Below are 18,396 nucleotides of genomic sequence, written 5' to 3'. Positions count from 1 at the left end.
TTTGACATAAGTGTAATTGAGTAACTCATGTAGGGCCAGCGCCCCATTCATAATGCTTCTGCCTTTCACAAAAGCTTCTAGAGTAGTATAGATGGCAACAAAGACATGTGTGGCAGGGTCCAAGTCCACGGGAACGTTTTATTGGGCAGGCAAAGGCACCACCGTGGTGTACTCGCACCTTGACCCCTCACCCCTGACCGTTGTTCTGCCGTGTGGAAAACCTACACCACGTTGGCCGCACGCCCTGCGCTGGAGACTGGACTCGACCACTCTGCTCCTTGCTTCGCCGTGATCATCATCGCCCAGCTGACCTGAATAATAAACTAGGCGACGACACACGTCGGGCAGGGCCGGCCAACCGGTGTGAACCCAGGACCCAAATCCCGTCATCGGATCGGCCTCGTCGACACCCCTTTTCAACCCATACATCACCCCAACCCCACCGCACCCCACCCCACCGCACGGGAGAATCCCCCAACCCAAACGGAAAACCAAACCCCATCCATCTCCGGCTCTCCCTCCCAACGGAAAATCAGAAGGGGCCACGGCAGCAGCACAGACGCCGGTCCAGTCCAACGGAGGCGAAGCTTCCAGCTCACTGACGAACGCCCCCCGTCGCTCTCTCTCGCTGCGCCCCGGGCCCCGCCGCCGCTCCCGCGGAGACAGAGCGGCCACCTCACCTCACCGATCATTCTTCCCGTCTCCGGCAGCAGGATAGATAGATTGATTAAATAGCGACGCCGCGGCCGAGCACCACCAACGCATATATTTTCTCCTTTCCTTCCCTCCATCCTCCCCGTAATAAAGGCGCGAGCTTTTTAAGCCGTGGGGGGGTGGAGACGTGGAGTCTAGCTTGCCTGCTCTGCTGCCGGTATGGCCGCGGCGGCGCGGGCTCTGCTGCTTCTGGCCCTCGTCGCGGCGGGGGCGGAGGCGCTGAGCCTGGACGTCCACCACCGGTACTCGGCGACGGTGCGGGGGTGGGCGGGGCTGCGCACCGGGCCGGCGCCGGGCACGGCCGAGTACTACGCCGCGCTGGCGGGCCACGACGACCTCCGGCGCCGCTCGCTCTCTCTCGCCGCCGCCCCCGCGCCGGGCGGCGGGCCCTTCGCCTTCGCCGACGGCAACGACACGTACCGCCTCAACGCCTTCGGATTGTAAGCCCGCCCCTCTCATCACCATCGTCGTCGTCAATTCATCGTCTCAATGATCCCCAAGAGAGGAGAGATTGGTAGCGATAATAACGCACCGATCGATCGATCGATTGGAGGAACTAGGAGGAGGTTGCTGTCACCCAACCCAGACGGCCAGACTGTCTGGCCATCTTTTTCCTCTCGCTTTTGTGCTAAAGAAGTTTGCGGTGGTGGTGGTGGTGGTTGGCTTTGGCTGTGCAGCTTGCACTACGCGGTGGTGGCGCTGGGGACGCCGAACGTGACGTTCCTGGTGGCGCTCGACACCGGCAGCGACCTCTTCTGGGTGCCCTGCGACTGCCTCAAGTGCGCACCACTCTCCTCGCCAGAATACGGGGTACGTACCAGTACCACCTTCATCTTCCTCCTCCCGCTTCGATTCGACGCCATTGCTCTGTTAATTTCTTACGATTCGACCTCGTGTCCGTCGATCCCAGAGATATTTCCGGGGGCTAATTAGTTAACTACCAGAAGATTACGGTAGTATTAGTTGTTGCACTTGCATGGTAGAGATGCAAAAAGTTGGTACTGCTACTACTAGTCGACATGCTTGCGAGATGGAGTTGTTGCGAGCATAATTCAGGGAAGAAAAGTGAAACAATCACGGAAGCACCACACGTACCGTCCTGCTTTAGGGAGGCCTCTGCCGGAGCATGACAGCCTCAGCTGGGGCCTGCCTCATGGAGCTTAGAAAACACTACTACTACTACTACTAACCCAGGGCTTTTGGCCCCTCTCTTTATGTTCTTGTACTGTAATCTTGTTGGAGGTTGAGATTGATGGCTCTTGTGACAGTGAAAATTATTTACGCTTTACACACGTTTGCTGAATCATGGTATCCTAATTGACGACCCTTGACAGTAAAAATTATGCATGTCTCTTCTTCATGTTCTTGCTTAATAATGTGTTAAATGTAACCGCGTTTCAATGGCGAAATTTTGAGCAGAATCTGAAGTTCGACGTGTACAGCCCGCGGAAGTCGAGCACGAGCCGCAAGGTCCCCTGCAGCAGCAGCCTGTGCGATCTCCAGACTGAATGCAACAGTGCCGCAAGCAAGAGCTGCCCCTACAGCATCGAATACCTGTCGGACAACACGTCGTCCAACGGGGTGCTCGTCGAGGATGTCCTGTACCTTGCGACCGAGTCCGGGAAATCCAAGATCACCCAAGCCCCCATAACATTCGGGTATGTCCCTTGTGATCTAGTACATGACAATGCGCAATTCTGAGTCACTGCTCACTTTTCTGTGCTGAATTTGAATTTGAATTTGAATTTGAATTTGTGTGCATTGTTAGCTGTGGACAGGTCCAGACGGGTTCATTTCTAGGCAGTGCCGCGCCGAATGGCCTGCTCGGCCTCGGCATGGACAGCAAGTCAGTGCCGAGTCTGCTGGCGAGCCAAGGAGTCGCCGCCAATTCCTTCTCCATGTGCTTCGGGGAAGATGGTCATGGCAGGATCAACTTCGGGGACACGGGAAGCGCCGACCAGCTGGAAACTCCGCTGAACATTTACAAACACAAGTATGTCTGTTTTCATTTCTCACAGTTTCACAAGCAAACAATATAGGTCTCTGACCTTTCATGACTTCTATTTCTGCAGTCCATACTACAACATTAGTATCATAGGAGCTATGGCGGGAGGTAAAACGTTCAGCACAAAATTCAGCGCAGTCGTGGACTCCGGTACCTCGTTCACAGCTCTCTCCGACCCAATGTATACCGAGATTACCAGCGCTGTAAGTAGATTTCCCACATTATACAAGTGGTTCCACAATGTTTTATATTTTCACAGTGATTTTCATATATATTCATTGACGTTCTAATTCAGTTCGATAAACAAGTCAAAGAAAAGAGAAATCAGGCCGATTCTTCGTTGCCTTTTGAATATTGCTACACCATAAGGTAAGTTTGTCTAGCAACAGTGCATGATATGTTGATATGTGAGGCACATTTTTACAAACCACTGCTCCTTTGTATCTGATGGATATGCTGCTGCTCTCTCCAGTGCCAAGGGAGCTCTTAGTCATCCGAACATAAGCCTGACGGCGAAAGGTGGCAGTATATTCCCTGTTAATGATCCGATAATCACCATAACGGACATTTCTTCGGTAAGAAAACTCGATGCATATAATTTCATCCAGCCATGTAAGCTAGCTGGTGAATTTAATCTTGCTGCTCTTTTATATGGAACAGAGCCCTGTTGGCTATTGCTTGGCTATTATGAAGAGTGAAGGTGTTAACTTGATTGGGGGTGAGCTCCTGTACTCTACACTGTTGCACTATCTAAAGTTGCCTTGTGCTCTGTTTTTTTATTAGATTCAGTCTGAACCATGGTAGTGACAGTTGAGGTGTGCAAAGAACCAAATTAGATTCTCTCTAACCCATCTAGTTTTGAGTTCCTGGATGGAGTTGTTAGCATGTGTTAGTTGCAAAGAACCAATGATTAATGAATAACTACTACTTTTCAGATGCCTTTGCTCATTTTCAGACCCGCTTTGCTAGCTTTATTTGTCAGTTTTATGTCCTCTTATATGCTATAAAACCTAGATATTTCAGCACTAACTATCCATGGGCAACATCTTTGTTAATAGCATTGTGCCCATAAAGGTTGTACGTACCTTTTTGCCTTGATGTGTCCTAAACCTCCTCACCGTCGATAATCCACGTCATCGTTCTTACTGCTGTCTGCTCACTTCCGGTGCAGAGAACTTCATGTCCGGGCTCAAGGTAGTGTTCGACCGTGAGAGGCTGGTCTTGGGATGGAAATCTTTCAACTGTAAGTACCTCGACTCGACATCCCCCGAAGCGGTTCTTCAGTTTCAATTTTGGTTACCGAGAAATATGCCCTTACACACCATGCCTGTCATCGTCATCATGAACCAGGCTACAGCGTCGACCACTCGAGCAAGCTGCCGGTGAGCCCGAACCCCTCAGCCGTCCCTCCGAAGCCCGCCTCCGGACCAGGCAGCTCAAACCCCGAAGCTGCGAAGCGCCCTTCGCCAAACATCACCCAGATCGACGTGGCCAAGCCTTCGTCCGGCTCGTCGGTCCACTTGCATTTCAGCAGGACCTTCTTCGCTGCCATCTCTCCACTGCTCCTTGCCATTCTTTGATCCCACCATTGCCTTGTATTGGTTTGAAGTTGACATGGATATACATGATCACACGCTCTCACACTCTTTTTTTTGTAGTTGCCGTAGGAGTTGGTACAGTACAGGATAGAACACACAGGATGAGTTGAGTTGCGTAGGTAGACGTAGGCCATTTTTACTTTGATTACTTCAGGTGTTGATAAGTGTACACTCGCAATAACGCGCTCCGCCGAGGGGTTTGTGACGAGATGGACGCGCATGTATATGTAGTGAAACCACAGAATAATGATCATACTCACTGTCGTATACTTTCGTGCATGCTGCTGTCTACTGTTTCTTTCAGCTACACAACTGTATCAGGTACTCCCTCTGAAGAAATATAAGAGCGCTTAGATCACTAAAGACGCTCTTATACTTCTTTATGGAGGAAGTAGGTTTGAACTTACATGGAGTCGAATCAATCAATTATGGAATCTCCCTGCACCGTGGTATTCATGATGCCAATGAGGGGAGCGTGTTTATTCATAGAAAAAGAACTTGTGGCACTTATCATTTGGGAAGGAAAAAACTGCCGTTTGTATAGGACTTCTAATTCTAAATTGACTGAGAAATTTTCATTTTCAGAGCGAAGTTCCTGGATGTGGTTCCATGTCCGATTAGGAAGTTGAAAGTTCCACTTGCACTTTTTGAAGGTTGCATGCAAATTTAGGTTTGGTAATAATGTGCAGCTGAACCGAACACTTGGACACTTCATGAACAATTTTCCGCTTCACGGCATACAGTTCTACCGACTTAGAAATAACACTCTCTCACGCAGATCAGACATAGCAAACCCGATGTATTTTTAGTGTCGATGCTTACGCATATCGAGCTCAACGCATATGTTCTTAACAAGCTGTACTTTTTTGGGAACCATGTTACAAGGTCAGTTTCCATGGGGAAAAAAACTTGTGGGATGGACAAGAACAAACGTAGATGGCTTCTTCGAACAGGTAAATGGGATGGACGAACAATTGGAGCCATCACTTTTAGAAGTGCTTGCAAGCACTCACGTTTAGATAAATTAACTGTTGTTGTACACAGAGGAGCTGATGTGGATGCAACGGTCGCGGATAGACTGGTTTGTAGAAGTGCATACTCTAGTCGATGCAATCAAAAGACCGATCTGATGGAAGAGATCTCCGTTAGGCCTAAAGGTGGACCAAAAATGGGCTGCAATTTAATTTCGTCAGCCAGGTCTTAAACTCAAGACCTCTTGACTCCAAAAGACCGATCTGATGGAAAAGACTAGGCAATACATTTATAGCCAACATGGTTGAAGGAAGAGGATCGTAACACACAAAAAATTGATGCAAGATCAGTATGGCGTGCTCGGAAGAATAGAATCAAAAAGCTAGAGGATGTGAATGGTACTGTACACACGGGGATCAAAGAGATGGGGGGTGCGGCTACTGAATATTTTGAAACTATTTTCACAGCCGACCCCACCATTGATCATTCACTCATTACTGATTTTTTGTTCCAGTTGTGAACCAGGAGACAAATGATGTTTTGTGTGGGGAGTTCTCTGGTAAAGAGATCGCAGATGGCCTTTTTCAAATTGGCCCACTGAAGGCGCAAGGGCTGGACAGATTCCCCGCGTGATTTTTTCAGCGCAATTGGACTACGGTGAAGGAAGGTATAATTTCTGCGCTAAAGGAATTCTTTCGCACTGGAATAATGCCCCCCTAAAGTTAATGATACTATTATTGTCATGATGCCGAAAATTTGTGATACGGTGAAAATTACGGATTTTCGGTCCATCGGTCTATGCAATGTTGTGTACAACGTGGTTTCAAAATGTTTAGTGAATCGCTTGCGGCCTTTTCTAGATGATATTGTTTCTCCTGCTCAAAGTGCATTTATTCTCGGAGGTATGATCACTCATAACGTCTTTGTAGCTTTTGAATGTATTCATCATATTAAGCCAGAGAAGGGTCCCCCGAGGAGTTATTGAGAAACAGTAAAAGAGAGCTAGCCACAAGCCCTCACAGCGATTTGATGTCCGAGCCATCCGATCAGAGGTACCAACGTTGCAGATTTCCCCGTCCTCCCACCACGCGCATCTCGCTATTTTTGACCCTGCCAATCGCGCGGCCCACTCGGCCCACGTGACCCGGCAGCCACTCCGCAAATCGACCTACCAATTATCTCCTTAATCGGGCCGATCGATGGTCAAAAGCGTACCTATCTCTGACAAGAGGAGTTTCTAAAAAAATCTGACAAGAGGATACTCCCAACCAGTCGTTCCGTGCTCTCTCCCACCGATGCATCCGTCCATCCCCGCGCGGCAGCGCACGCTGCCGCTGTCGTGCCATCCACTTCCGTGCTGGGCCAGGAAGGGTACACGTAGGGAAGAGAGCTAGCTGAGCCATGTTTGTGATCGCGCGCCACCGCAAGGATGAGCGAGTGCGAGTCCTAGACTCCGCTTGATCCATGTTGCCTACTCGGTACGGTTGGGAGGCAAGATGATGCTGGAGACGGTAGCATCTGGATCCGCCGGAGTTGAAGTGTTGCCTGGGTCGTACATGGTGCGTCCTGGAGGTGGCCGAGTCGACGGCTCGACGCACGGCTGCATTCGGCCACGTCGCCTTCCTTCACTCAAACGATACCCGTCTCCCTCTCCCTTTTCCTCCTCTGAAGTTCTTGGTCTCTCTGCTGCATGAAACCATGGTGGGCTCCTAGGCGATCAGTTTGTATGGTGCCTGAAAGATGTTAGTAGAATTTCTTCTTAGCTGTGCATTCTTCCTTTGTTCGTTCTTTTTCTTGTCGTGCTTCTTTCCTGACCTTTTTTTTTCAGATGAACAGGGAGGCCCGACGTGGATTTTGTATTTATTCGAATAGTTCGTAATCGCTGCGGTTATACTTGGATGCTAAATTTTGCAGGAATTTTATGTTTGTGCGTTGGAGAAATTATTTGGAATTGGAAGACCATCCTTGCCAGAACTCGACCCATCCTTGCCTTTTGACATTCAATGAAGCCAAGGTAGCCATAGATGGAATTTGCTTTCTGTAAAGCTTGATTGTTATGTATATTAGACAGTAATGTTAACAACGATTTACTAGAAAGGTAAAACAAGAAACTCATTTAATGATGTGAGATATTTTGTATCAGTTTAAAGATTAGTTTTTGTTAACTACTTTCCATGCTGTCATTTTAAAATTCAGTAGACTTCTGGTATTCGGCTGTATTTTTTTTCAAAAATGAGGTTAACCCCGGCCTCTGCATCGAGCGTTGCACACAATCATAATAATTCAGCTAATCATGCTTAAGAATTCCAATAAAGATTGTCAAATCATCTTGGCTAGGAAAGCCAACTTAATATATGTCAATTGCCTTTAGGTTTAGTCACACATAAAATATTTTTTAAACTTGATTAACTGGACAACATCATTGAATTCTCTGCTTTGAAACTGGAAATAACACCATTCATTTTGCATTCGACTATTAAATTACCTTATTGACCAAAAGCATAACTATGCAGATTTTTTTCCAGTCATTATCTCTATATAGGGAGAACGGATGAATAAAGTATATTGCTTACAATATACAAATGGACCATCATTTGTTCATTTCCTGTTGTCATTTTAAGTTAAATTTGAGAGTATTAGTTGTGTACTAAGTATGAAGTGTAGAGCATGAAGCTGGCGTTAGTAGAGCTCATGGTTTTATATGTGGTTTTTTCTCTTTGTTGAGGTGTTACAAGAATATAATATGAAATTGTGTTGTACGCAAGATTACTTACTGATATTATCTTCCATTACATAGTTAATTGGTGTTATTTTGCATTCCTATTTTTCAGTGTTGTCGCCAGCGAAGTTCATGCTTTTACCAAGGGCTGAGATCATACCTCTTGCAGGCTCATGACAACAGAAGCAGAGAATTATGCATCAGAATAGCACAACTTTGTTGAAAGTGTTAGCTTGCGACTATGCTTTACAATCGATTGTTTTTCTGCCCTCTGAAGTAAATCTTGTAATACTTCAGTGAATTTCACCCAGGTTATTGTATGGCATATTAGTCAGACGGAGCTTCATGTTTGAGGCATTGTGATTTCAACACCCATATTCAGTATCTATAACACTCATACTTAGTAGATATATTGGTACCATCTCAATTTTTGCAGATATTTCTATCATTTTTAGATTAAAATAGGCGGGGCAACAACGTGCGCCTTCATGTTCTAGTTGTGCATATAAGCTAGCTCTCTCAAAGGCTTATGATAGGGTGTATTGGAATTATCTTAAGCAAATGATGCAAAAGCTTGGCTTCGCTCATCGATGGATTGAATGGATAATGCCGTGTGTGGCCTCGGTAAGATACTCCGTAAAAAATTAATGGAGCATATTGGATTCGGTTGCACCGTCGCGTGGTCTTCAGCAAGGTGATCCATTATCCCCATATTTGTTCATATTTGTTGCTGACGGTTTTTTCTGCTCTTATCAACAAGGGTATTGAGTCAGTGGATTTGTCCTCGCTGAAAATCACAAGGAGGGCACTGGGAATTTCACACCTCTTATTCGCAAATGACACATTTTTGTTCTTTAAAGCATGTGACCAAGAAGCAAACTACATTAAAAGTATTTTGGAGGTTTATGCGAATGCCACCAGGCAGTTGATAAACCCCTCCAAATGTTCGATGTTGGTTGGGAGCTCGTGTCCGTAGGCAGTCATGGATAATGTGAAGAATGTATTGGAGGTCACTTCGGCGGGTTTTAAGGAGAAGTATTTGTGACTGCCCACTCCGGATGGAAGGATGTCAAAAGGCGAATTTCATAACTTGCAGGTTAAATTGACAAAATGTTTGTTCACTTTTGATGGCCACCCTACTCAAGCAGGTAAAGAAGTGTTTATTAGAGCGATTAGGCAAGCTATTCCCACATATATTATGAGTGTGTTCAAGCTTTCTTAGAAGTGTGTGATGATCTAAACCGCATGGTGAGAAATTATTATTGGGAGCAGAAAAAGGAAAAAAGAAAGACACATTGGTATGGCATAAAATGATAAGGCCAAGGAATCAAGGTGGTCTCGGCTTTAAGGAATTCCATCTTTTCAATCAAGCCATGTTTACATGTCAAGCTTGGCGGATCCTTGAGTACCCCACTAGTTTATGTGCAAGGTTGTTTAAAGCAAAGTATTTTTCCAATGGCGTCTTCTGGATACGATTTTCACTGGAAATCCATTGCCTACATGGCAAGCTATTGTCCATGGCTTAGAGCTCCTCAAGAAGGGCATAGTGTGGAGAATCGGCAATGGCCAAAACGTTTGTATTTGGCGTGATCGTTAGATTGCACATGAGCCAATTGGAGGATTAATCACTCCTAAAGGGAGGTGCCGACTAAAGTGGGTTTCAGAGTTCATAAACCACCGCGGAAATTGGGATTTGGACAAATCAATCAGTATTTCTTCGGGTGGATATAGTTGAAATTTGGAAAGTACGACTGTTTGCACGGCTTGATGATGACTTTGTTGCTTGGGTGCCGAAAAAACGGTGTGTTCACGGTCAGAAGTGCGTACAGATTAGCTAGTGATGAACTTTATATGGCGCAATTTAGCTCCCCCAAAAGTTCAATCTTTTGCTTAGCGGTTGGCCACTGATTTGCTAGCTAATTGGACAAATAAGGTCAAGAGAAATCTAGAGATCACTGCAACATGTCATGTATGTGGAAGTGAAGAGGAAGACTCGTTCCATGTTTTCTGTACCTGCAACCATGGCGTGCTTCTGTGGAAGGCAATGGCAAATGAATGGACTCTACCGGTACGTTCACATGTAAAACCGGTCGGCCGTGACTGGTTTCTACATCTTTTGTCTGAGTTGCAGGATGATGAACGAGTTCGTATTATGAAGCTATTATGAAGCTATTTTGCAGGATGATGAACAAATAACACCAGATTCTTGGCTAGTTATTTATCTTCCTTAATACCCCTTCGGTCTAATTCAAATGTGGATCCAATAAAAGGGAAGGCGGTAGTTGTTTTTCAATCAAATGCATAAGCAGCCCACATGCAATATAAAAGAATCTGGTGTTATTTGTTCTTGGACTAGACCGATATAGGGCAAAGTCAAGCTAAATACTGATGCCTCGGTCTTAGGGGATGTTGCTAGTGAAGGTATGATACTAAGAGACCATGAAGGATCTACAATATTTAGCTCTTGGAGATACATACAATCATGCAATGATGTTTTGTAAGCTGACATTAAAGGAAGGAATTTCGTTGGCATTACAATGGAGTAATCTACACATTCATGTGGAATCTGATTGCTTGGAGGCTGTAATGATGATCAAGGGAGTTATTGGGAATAAGTTTAAGTATGCTTTTATTATTAGAGAGATTATTAGTATTATGGAGGGGAGGAGTTCTTGCATTGATCATATTTGTCGGAGCTGTAATAATGTTAGTCATGTCTTGGCTAATTTTGGTAGGGTGCAACACCGAACTATGGTTTGGCTAGGCTCTGGCCCAGAAGAGGTCTTGGAACTTGTGGGACTAGATTGTAATACTTTATTTCGAGTAATGCGAGAATTTATTTCGCGAAAAAAATACTCGCATTTGAGCTCTCTACATGCACGGAAAGGTTGGCAGTACAACCCCACGAAGCATTCTTTCCACGACCAGCCAACCCAACCCCATGAACCATTCGCAAAAAAACACTCGCATTTATGACCCCAAGAATCTGAATATTCTGCAGCACCGACCGTTCTTTCCACGACAAGCAAAGACACATATGAACAATCTTCAAACCTAATCAAGAAGTGAAATCAATGTAGTACTATAGGAAGGGAGGAGGAGAGGTAGAGACCGATCATTATCAAAATAGTGTGGTTAGTAATTGGTTATTCAAGTTACTATATGACCGTAAAGTTTCTTTTTTCTACATAACAAAACAAGTTAGCAAAGTCACTCACAAAATGAAGACTATCTTTCCCGAAAATGAATTTCTTGAGACGAAAAAATTACTCCCTCCGGTCCGGTCCTTTTTAGTCTGCATGCATATAAAATTTGTCTGAAGTCAAAGTTCGTAAAGTTTAACCAACTTTATAAAAACAAAAATACTTGCGAGAAAAAACTTCCTGTTGGGTCGAAAACCCAGTAAAGGCCCATCAGGCCGCAACGTAAGTAACCATCGTGTGTTTTGTTATCGAGTCCTTGGAGGGCCCTTCCTCGGCCAAGCCTGCGCCGCAACGGAGAAATCCCAGCCGCACACGCGTCACCGCCCGCGAGGATCCGGCCGTCCAGAGGCCGTCCCAGACCCGCAAAACCCCGGAACGGCGAGGGGCAGTTCCGTAACTTGCGCCCGCAAAACCCTAGACGCCCGCGCGGGGGCGAGGGCGAGTCCGACCCGGTCCCGCCTCCCCGGCCCGAACGGGGGCGGCCATATAAAAGCCCTCACTCCCACCCCCGCCCGGCGGTTACCGCATCGTCGCCAGGACAAGCCGCCAGCCAACACAAACCACCGGACCGGAGCAGCAGCCGACGCCTCACAACCGCCGCCGCGCAGGCAGGTACGGCCTCCTCGCCTTCTCCCCGCTCGCCGCCGCCGCGTTTGTGTTCCGTGGATCTGAGACGGCGGTTGGTTTGGTCGCGCATTGCGGCGTCGCAGTCGAGCCGACCGGAGGAAGCCATGGATCGGTACCAGAGGGTGGAGAAGCCGCGGGAGGAGGTGCCCATCAAGGAGAACGAGATCCGCATCACCACCCAGGGCAGGATGCGCAACTACATCACCTACGCCACCACCCTCTTCCAGGTATCCGGAGTGTGCTTTTCGCCTGTTCAGCGCCCGCGCTTGTGGCCTGTTCGGCGATAAGCTGTGGGTTTAGTTTAGGTTTAGGGTGGTATTTGGAAAATTAGCCGAATGATTGCGCTGCACGGATTGCCGGACTTGCTATTATCCGCTAAGCGTGTGTTTTCAATGCGAGCCATTAATTCGAGGTAGGATTTGTTCTGATTTCGGCAATACTTGTGATGATAAAAAGTTAATGCTCGCAGCACTGTGGGCGATGGCTTTTACTGTGTGTTTGCCAAAGCTGAAAACGCGGTGTGGCGAATTAGGCATAGTTTTTGGATAAGACGCAATCGTACAGATAGATGTTGTACTCTCAGGGGGTGTGATTTGTCACTTCAAAAACCATTGAGCAATCTGATATCGTGTTGGGCCGCCAATGTGCCTGGTTGCCACTTTTTGTACGGCCAGACACTACTTTAGTTGATGAGTGTGGTGCACGGCACGCTACTTGAGTATATTCTCTAATAATTGACGGTGACCGTTAGTCACGTCCATGTTTTGATTATTTTGCCTGATGCGATTTATGAGTTTCTTTTGAATGATGGCTTTATTTATGGGTGTTCGATAAAACGCAAGTGCGCGTTGCGTGCAGTTTTGTTTATGTTCTGTGGCTGATGCTTTGCCATATATACATACAGGATAAGGGTTGCGATGAAGTTGTATTCAAGGCAATGGGAAGGGCCATAAACAAAACTGTGATGATTGCAGAATTGATCAAGGTACTTCTGACGGTGGCTGTGCATGTGAACTATGCATTCGACTTTATTCTAAATAAATTGTTTATTGCTCTTTTGGTGCACAGAGGAGAATTGTGGGTCTCCATCAAAACACTGCCACTGAGTCCACTGATATTACTGACACATGGGAGCCACTGGAGGAAGGCCTACTTCCGTAAGAATCGACTCAAAACATCTGAGCATATAGTAGTTGCTAGATATTTTTTCCCTTACTTTCAGATGAACTAAGCTGTGCTCTTGTGATGACATGCAATCTTTTCTCCCTGCAGGCTTGAGACAACAAGGCATGTGTCTATGATTACTCTAACTCTTTCAAAGAAGGAGCTGGACACGTCATCTGTCGGGTATGCTAGCCGTATATCTGATACTAGGAAAAGTATTTTAGTTTTAGATTAAGCAATCATCCCTGTGTTTTGTGGGCTACTTGGTTACATTGGAATATTTATTTGGGAATACCCTATTCAGTTGTCTCATGAATTGTTAGTTATTCAATTATGCAGTTCTTGTTATAGTTTTTTGGCACAACTATTAGCTATCTGGAAAAATATGTTGTAAAATTTCAAACTGGATTATTCTTCTGCATGTAATTATAGGTTGAGTTTCTTGTATGTGCAGATATCAATCTCCTCTGCCTGCTGACAAGGTGAAGCCGTTTCTTGAATACGAGAATGAAGAAGGTATTGGCCACGTTTCACTTTGTTGTCATTATTATCTCCGATTCTGTATGCTTTCTTATTTCACTGTAATTGTAGATGCGCACTCGCCTCCTGGGCGAGGAAGAGGCCGTGGCCGAGGCCGTGGAAGGGGAATGGGAAGGGGTAGAGGTGCACGTGGTGAGGCTAATTTGCTACTTAGTAAATCATCATTTTCAGAGTATAAAAATGTGCAGCTGTTCATTACATAAGTTACTTTTCAGGGAATGGATACATGGAGTATGCTGACGGTGGATGGGAAAATGAGCATGCTCCTGCCTATGCAGGCAATGGGTATGCTGACCATGGTCCAGCTTATGAGGGTAATAGGTATGCGCGTGGTAGAGGCCGCGGTTTCAGGGGCCGTGGCAGGAGAGGTGGCTATGGTGGTCAGCCTGGTGGCTATGGTGGTCAGCCTGATTATCAGCATGATGGAGGGTATTATGATGAGGCACCAGCGCCACCCCGAGGTGGGGGGCGTGGTTTCAGGGGGCGTGGCAGGAGAGGTGGCTATGGTGGTGGCCAGCCTGATTATCAGCAAGACGGAGGTTATTACGAGGAGGCCCCTTTTCCTGCACCAGCTGGAGGTAGAGACAGCTTCCTTCTACCAAATTGGTTGTATGCATCTATGTCCTTTGTTAATAAACCGCTGCATCTGTGTTGTGTTGCAGGTCGTGGTCGAGGCCGTGGCCGTGGGAGAGGCGGCCCAGCTCGTGGCAGAGGGCGCGGTGGCAATGCCAATGGCAACATGGTGTATGCCGCCGCTTCGGGCGCATAAGCAGTCCTCATCTCGCTGCTGTTGTTAGTTGGATGCCTGCTCCAAGCATGAATATGTATCATCTGTGTTGTTTATCTGTGATGACATATATACTTTGTATAAGCCTGTCATTCGTTGGGAATGAGGCCAGATTTTGATCTTTGACTAGATTTGTAGGGGTAGCGCCGTTATGATTGTGCTTTGTTTTTTCAAAGTAGATGTCAGACTAATTGTAGCTACCAGTTGGTAAAGGTTTAGAGCAGGGCATTCTTTCAATTTTTACATAAACGAAGTCTTGTTCTCTGTTACATTGTGCCAATTTCGTTTGGTGTCCTGTCTTTGAAATGTAAGTTCAATTTAGTGGTACTTACAATTTGATTTCTTTTTGCTGGGCGTCTGGTTGCAGGATTTTGAAAACCCTGGAATAGGGAAAACATAGCTTGTGTTATAAACGTTTTAGTTTCTACTCCAATTATTTCAATTATTTTTCTTTGAAGAATATAGTCTCATAGAGCATCTCCAGCAGATGATGTAAAAGTAAACTTAAGCATGATTCATTGCATATTTTGAAATTTTAAACTCTAATACAAAATGTTCAACATCACAGGGAGCCATCTCATTACCTTTCTGTAAATAAGAACTATGGGCCTGCCTTGTGGCAATCTAGGAAGACAGTATAATAATCTGCCATGATGACAATGCTATGGTTATTAACTGATAAAAAGGCAATCCAAAAGGAACTCGAGTTTTTGGCGCGATTGCTGAGGAAATGAGGATTGAATTTTACCAAAATAGTTTCATTAGCTCTTGGAAGTACTATAAATACTACTAGGCAAAATTTAGATCAAATAATTAATTTAGTAGATTGTGTTTCAATGTTTTTAAATCCAAAATTAAAAAAACATGTTGAACCTCGGCGCTGATACTGCAAGGTGATTCTTGTCTTCCTCTTGAGATTCTCGTCTTCCTTCCTCATGCGCTCCTAGTCTTTCTCGATGAAGAGCTCCGCCGCCATGAGGTCTGAATTGGCCTCGGTGAGCTTCTGCATGTATAACGCTTTCCTGGCCTCAGCGGTGCATTTTACATCGGCTAGGGGGTTGCCTAAGTTGAGCTTGGAACGGGGTCGGTCGTACCTCCATGCTATCGCGTCATACGCTCACGCGGTGAGCTTTGATGTCTCGCCCTCGCACATGATCTCGACGGCGTAATGGCGTGACGGCCGAAGCGGATGTCGCGGTAGGGCATGATGGCATCCTCGACGCAATGGTGTTTGACGGACAATGTATGAATCCCCGCAGAGCGGCGGTCGAATGGGTGCCACACGGCCGAAATCAATAGATTGGGGGATGAGGGCGTGGATTCGACGACTGAGGGCGATGGGGCAGCCGAATTTGGACGGCGACGGATCGGCGGTTGTTGCAGGTGGACTACGTCGATGCGGCGCGGATATCGACAATTGAGTGGATGTGGTGGCATGCGACACCGCTGGGCGGGGTGGCAGTGGCGGCCGAAATCGGCAGCGACTGCAAGCCCGAAGTGCCCTAAATGGTGAGTTTTTGGCAAGGTAGTGTTTTTACATCATCTTTTGAAGATACTTTAATTATTCAAATTATTCGATGTTTTATTAAAAAATGATGTTTGAAAATTTGCAACTACTATGATATTGGTTGCAAATATGTGAAGACACGAGTGGCAGTGCATTTATTCCATGGTTTTATGGCACTGCTTATTTTCACCTAGAGGCTGCGAGCAGAACTGCACCCCTATCCCTATGGCAGTCGCCGCAGGTGCTCCACGAGCTCGTCGACGTACTCCTCCTGCCTGGCCCGGTCGCAGAGCATCTCCTGGAACTCCCTGGCGTTGCGCGCGAGTGCCCTCCCTTCCTCGTCCTCCCGCGCCATCACCCGCCGCACCGTGCTGGCGAGGTCGGCCCGGCCGAACGAGCCGTCGCGCTCGTCCCTGGGCACCTCCAGCCCGACCGCCCTCGCCGCCATGACGCGCGCCGTGAGGCCCTGGTCGGCGAACAGCGGGAGCATCACCAGCGGGTGGCCGAACAGGAAGCTCTCCATGAGCGAGCTCCACCCGGCGTGCGTCAGGAACGCGCCCACCGCGCCGTGCGCCAGCACGCGCACCTGCGGCACCCACCCGGCGCGCACGACGCCGCGCCCGGCCACGCGCTCCTGGAACCCGTCGCCGGGGAGCAGGGGAGCGCTGGCCTCCCGCAGCGCCCAGAGGAACCGCGCGCCAGACAGCTCCAGCCCGGCCGCCAGCTCGCGCACGTTGTCCGGGGTCAGCGGCGCCTCGCTCCCGAACGCGACGTAGAGCACCGACCTCGCCGGCTGCTCGTCCAGCCAGCGCATGAGGCTCGCGCTCTCCTCGTCGTCGCCCTCGCCGCCGGCTTCTTGGGCGGCGCGCGCGGCGTCGTAAGGAGCGAGGAGGCCGGAAAGGGCGAGGGGCTTGCCGAAGAGGTCGGCGATGAGGGGGCAGAGCGCGCCGTCGACCTCGCGGCAGCTGCGCAGGATGAAGAGCGGGCATTGCCGCTCCGTCTCCCAGAAGCGGAAGGCGTCGCATACACCAGAGGCGTTGGGCCGGAAAACGTAGACCATCTGCTCGGCCTCGTAGAGGCGGTGGGCTATGGGGGTCGGGAACGGGATCCACGGCGGCTGGGCCGTCAGGTCCTCCGCCGTCACCCGCGGGCGCGCCTCGTTCGCCGCCTTGGTGCCGGCGAAGGCGATGAACACCGCCGGGAAGATGGAGAAGAGCGCGCACGGTACCTGCAGGCAGCATGGAGTGTTGGAGCCACGCCATGACCGGACGTACTACCTACTCGCCATGCCCATGGCAGAGACGTACCTTGTGCTGCTCGGCTATGGGTGGGAGCCAGTGGTGCGCGAAGTCGACGAAGATCCAGTCGGGCTTCTTGCCGAACCCCGTCGCGCCCTCGCCCTCCCCGCCGCCGCCAGCGCAGGCTCCCGCGAGAAAGCCGGCGAAAGGTGCGGCGAGGCCGTCGAACGCGGCCTTGAGGAGGTCGCCCTTCTCGGGCGGGACGTCGGCCGTGGACTCGGCGCCGTCCGGGAGGCCGTCGACGGTCGGCATTGGCAGGGGGAGGAGGCGGATGCGGGGGCGGAGGCCCTCGGGGACGGGCCGCAGCCGGGCGAGGTTCCTCGGCGCGGACACGAAGGTGACGGCGTGCCCGCGCCGCGCCAGCTGCTCCGAGAGCTCCATGTAGGGGATGATGTGGCCGAAGGCGAGCCACGGGAACACCACGACGTGGAGCGGCGAAGAAGACCGCGCGGTCGCGGTGGCCTCTCCGGTTTCCGCCATGGCCTCTGCTCTCGCTTCCTTGGAAGCAAGTGTGCTTCCGCTACAACTGAGCTACATCATGGCAAGCGTGGAGTGAATCCCCGGTGCACAGACGGAAAACAGACCATATTTGGTAAAAAAAGAGCTTCCTCGCACCTGCACAGACTAAGAAAGTCGGTAGTCCTGCTCCGATCGCCGGCGAGAGACGGAGAAGAAATGTCGACCCAGATCTGGTGGAGAGAGATAGGAATGGAATCGGGGAGAGATGGGACGTGACCCGAGATATGTTTATTGTTTTTTGAGATAGCGAACTGCTCATACAGCAGTCGTCACACGTGATATGAAAAGTATGATCGTGCCGTTATCTTTGGGGGGCGAACCTTCCTTTTCTAACGTCACTAACCAGTTAACCAGCGAACGCCAGTTTTTAAGCAATCCCAACGAACACCCTTAAGACCGCCGGATCCTGATCGAACGCACGGCAGTTCTCTGCACAACGTGGCAGTTTTTCCGTCTCTTTTGAGAAAAAGGGTTCCCCGCTTTGTATTACACATCAACCAACCGATACAACCGACGATAGGGGCTGGGACGGAAGCAGCACAAACACGCCCAAAAGAAAGGAAAGAGAAAAAAAGAAAAGAAACAAATGCCGATAACGGCGGATCGACAAAAACGACGAAGCCTCGAGACCGCTGCGTCCACCGGAGATCGCCCACCAAGCTCCGAGACTCCGAAGTGCCGGTACCCAACAACACCTCCAAGAAGGGACGCGATGATGACGACGCTGCTGCCAAGGGTTTCCC

The 18,396-nt window shown here is 48.6% G+C and overlaps 3 protein-coding genes across 4 annotated transcripts; 2 read left to right on the top strand and 1 right to left on the bottom strand.

Annotated features, from left to right (window-relative positions):
• The first annotated feature begins 736 nt into the window (after positions 1–736).
• On the top strand, positions 737–4,596 carry LOC123112902 (aspartyl protease family protein 1). Its single transcript, XM_044534001.1, has 10 exons — positions 737–1,154; positions 1,392–1,524; positions 2,134–2,372; positions 2,483–2,707; positions 2,787–2,922; positions 3,015–3,088; positions 3,192–3,294; positions 3,380–3,437; positions 3,891–3,962; positions 4,070–4,596. The coding sequence occupies exons 1-10, from the start codon at positions 874–876 to the stop codon at positions 4,297–4,299; spliced, it is 1,551 nt and encodes a 516-aa protein (XP_044389936.1). The 5' UTR covers positions 737–873; the 3' UTR covers positions 4,300–4,596.
• Positions 4,597–11,622: 7,026 nt separating this feature from the next.
• Positions 11,623–14,656, top strand: LOC123112901 (glycine-rich cell wall structural protein 2). The gene is made up of 9 exons (XM_044534000.1): positions 11,623–11,823; positions 11,922–12,065; positions 12,743–12,823; positions 12,907–12,995; positions 13,111–13,185; positions 13,457–13,518; positions 13,594–13,674; positions 13,758–14,120; positions 14,205–14,656. Exons 2-9 carry the CDS (start codon positions 11,943–11,945, stop codon positions 14,309–14,311), a joined length of 981 nt encoding a protein of 326 aa, XP_044389935.1. The 5' UTR covers positions 11,623–11,823; positions 11,922–11,942; the 3' UTR covers positions 14,312–14,656.
• A 1,229-nt stretch (positions 14,657–15,885) lies between these two features.
• On the bottom strand, positions 15,886–17,942 carry LOC123116714 (putative UDP-rhamnose:rhamnosyltransferase 1). Of its 2 annotated transcripts, none has more exons than XM_044537635.1 (3): positions 17,750–17,942; positions 17,144–17,665; positions 15,886–17,064 (listed from the first exon to the last, which is right to left on the bottom strand). In XM_044537635.1, the coding sequence occupies exons 2-3, from the start codon at positions 17,612–17,614 to the stop codon at positions 16,060–16,062; spliced, it is 1,476 nt and encodes a 491-aa protein (XP_044393570.1). In that variant the 5' UTR covers positions 17,615–17,665; positions 17,750–17,942; the 3' UTR covers positions 15,886–16,059. The 2 variants fall into 2 exon arrangements, with proteins under 2 accessions (XP_044393570.1, XP_044393571.1); XM_044537636.1 differs by having other exon boundaries at positions 17,144–17,660; positions 17,750–17,941.
• Positions 17,943–18,396: the final 454 nt, after the last annotated feature.

The sequence above is a fragment of the Triticum aestivum genome, chromosome 5B (genome assembly GCF_018294505.1).
Source record: "Triticum aestivum cultivar Chinese Spring chromosome 5B, IWGSC CS RefSeq v2.1, whole genome shotgun sequence".
Lineage (NCBI taxonomy): Eukaryota > Viridiplantae > Streptophyta > Magnoliopsida > Poales > Poaceae > Triticum > Triticum aestivum.
Note: the sequence above shows the minus strand (reverse complement) of the source record. Positions and strands in the feature narration are given on the sequence as shown.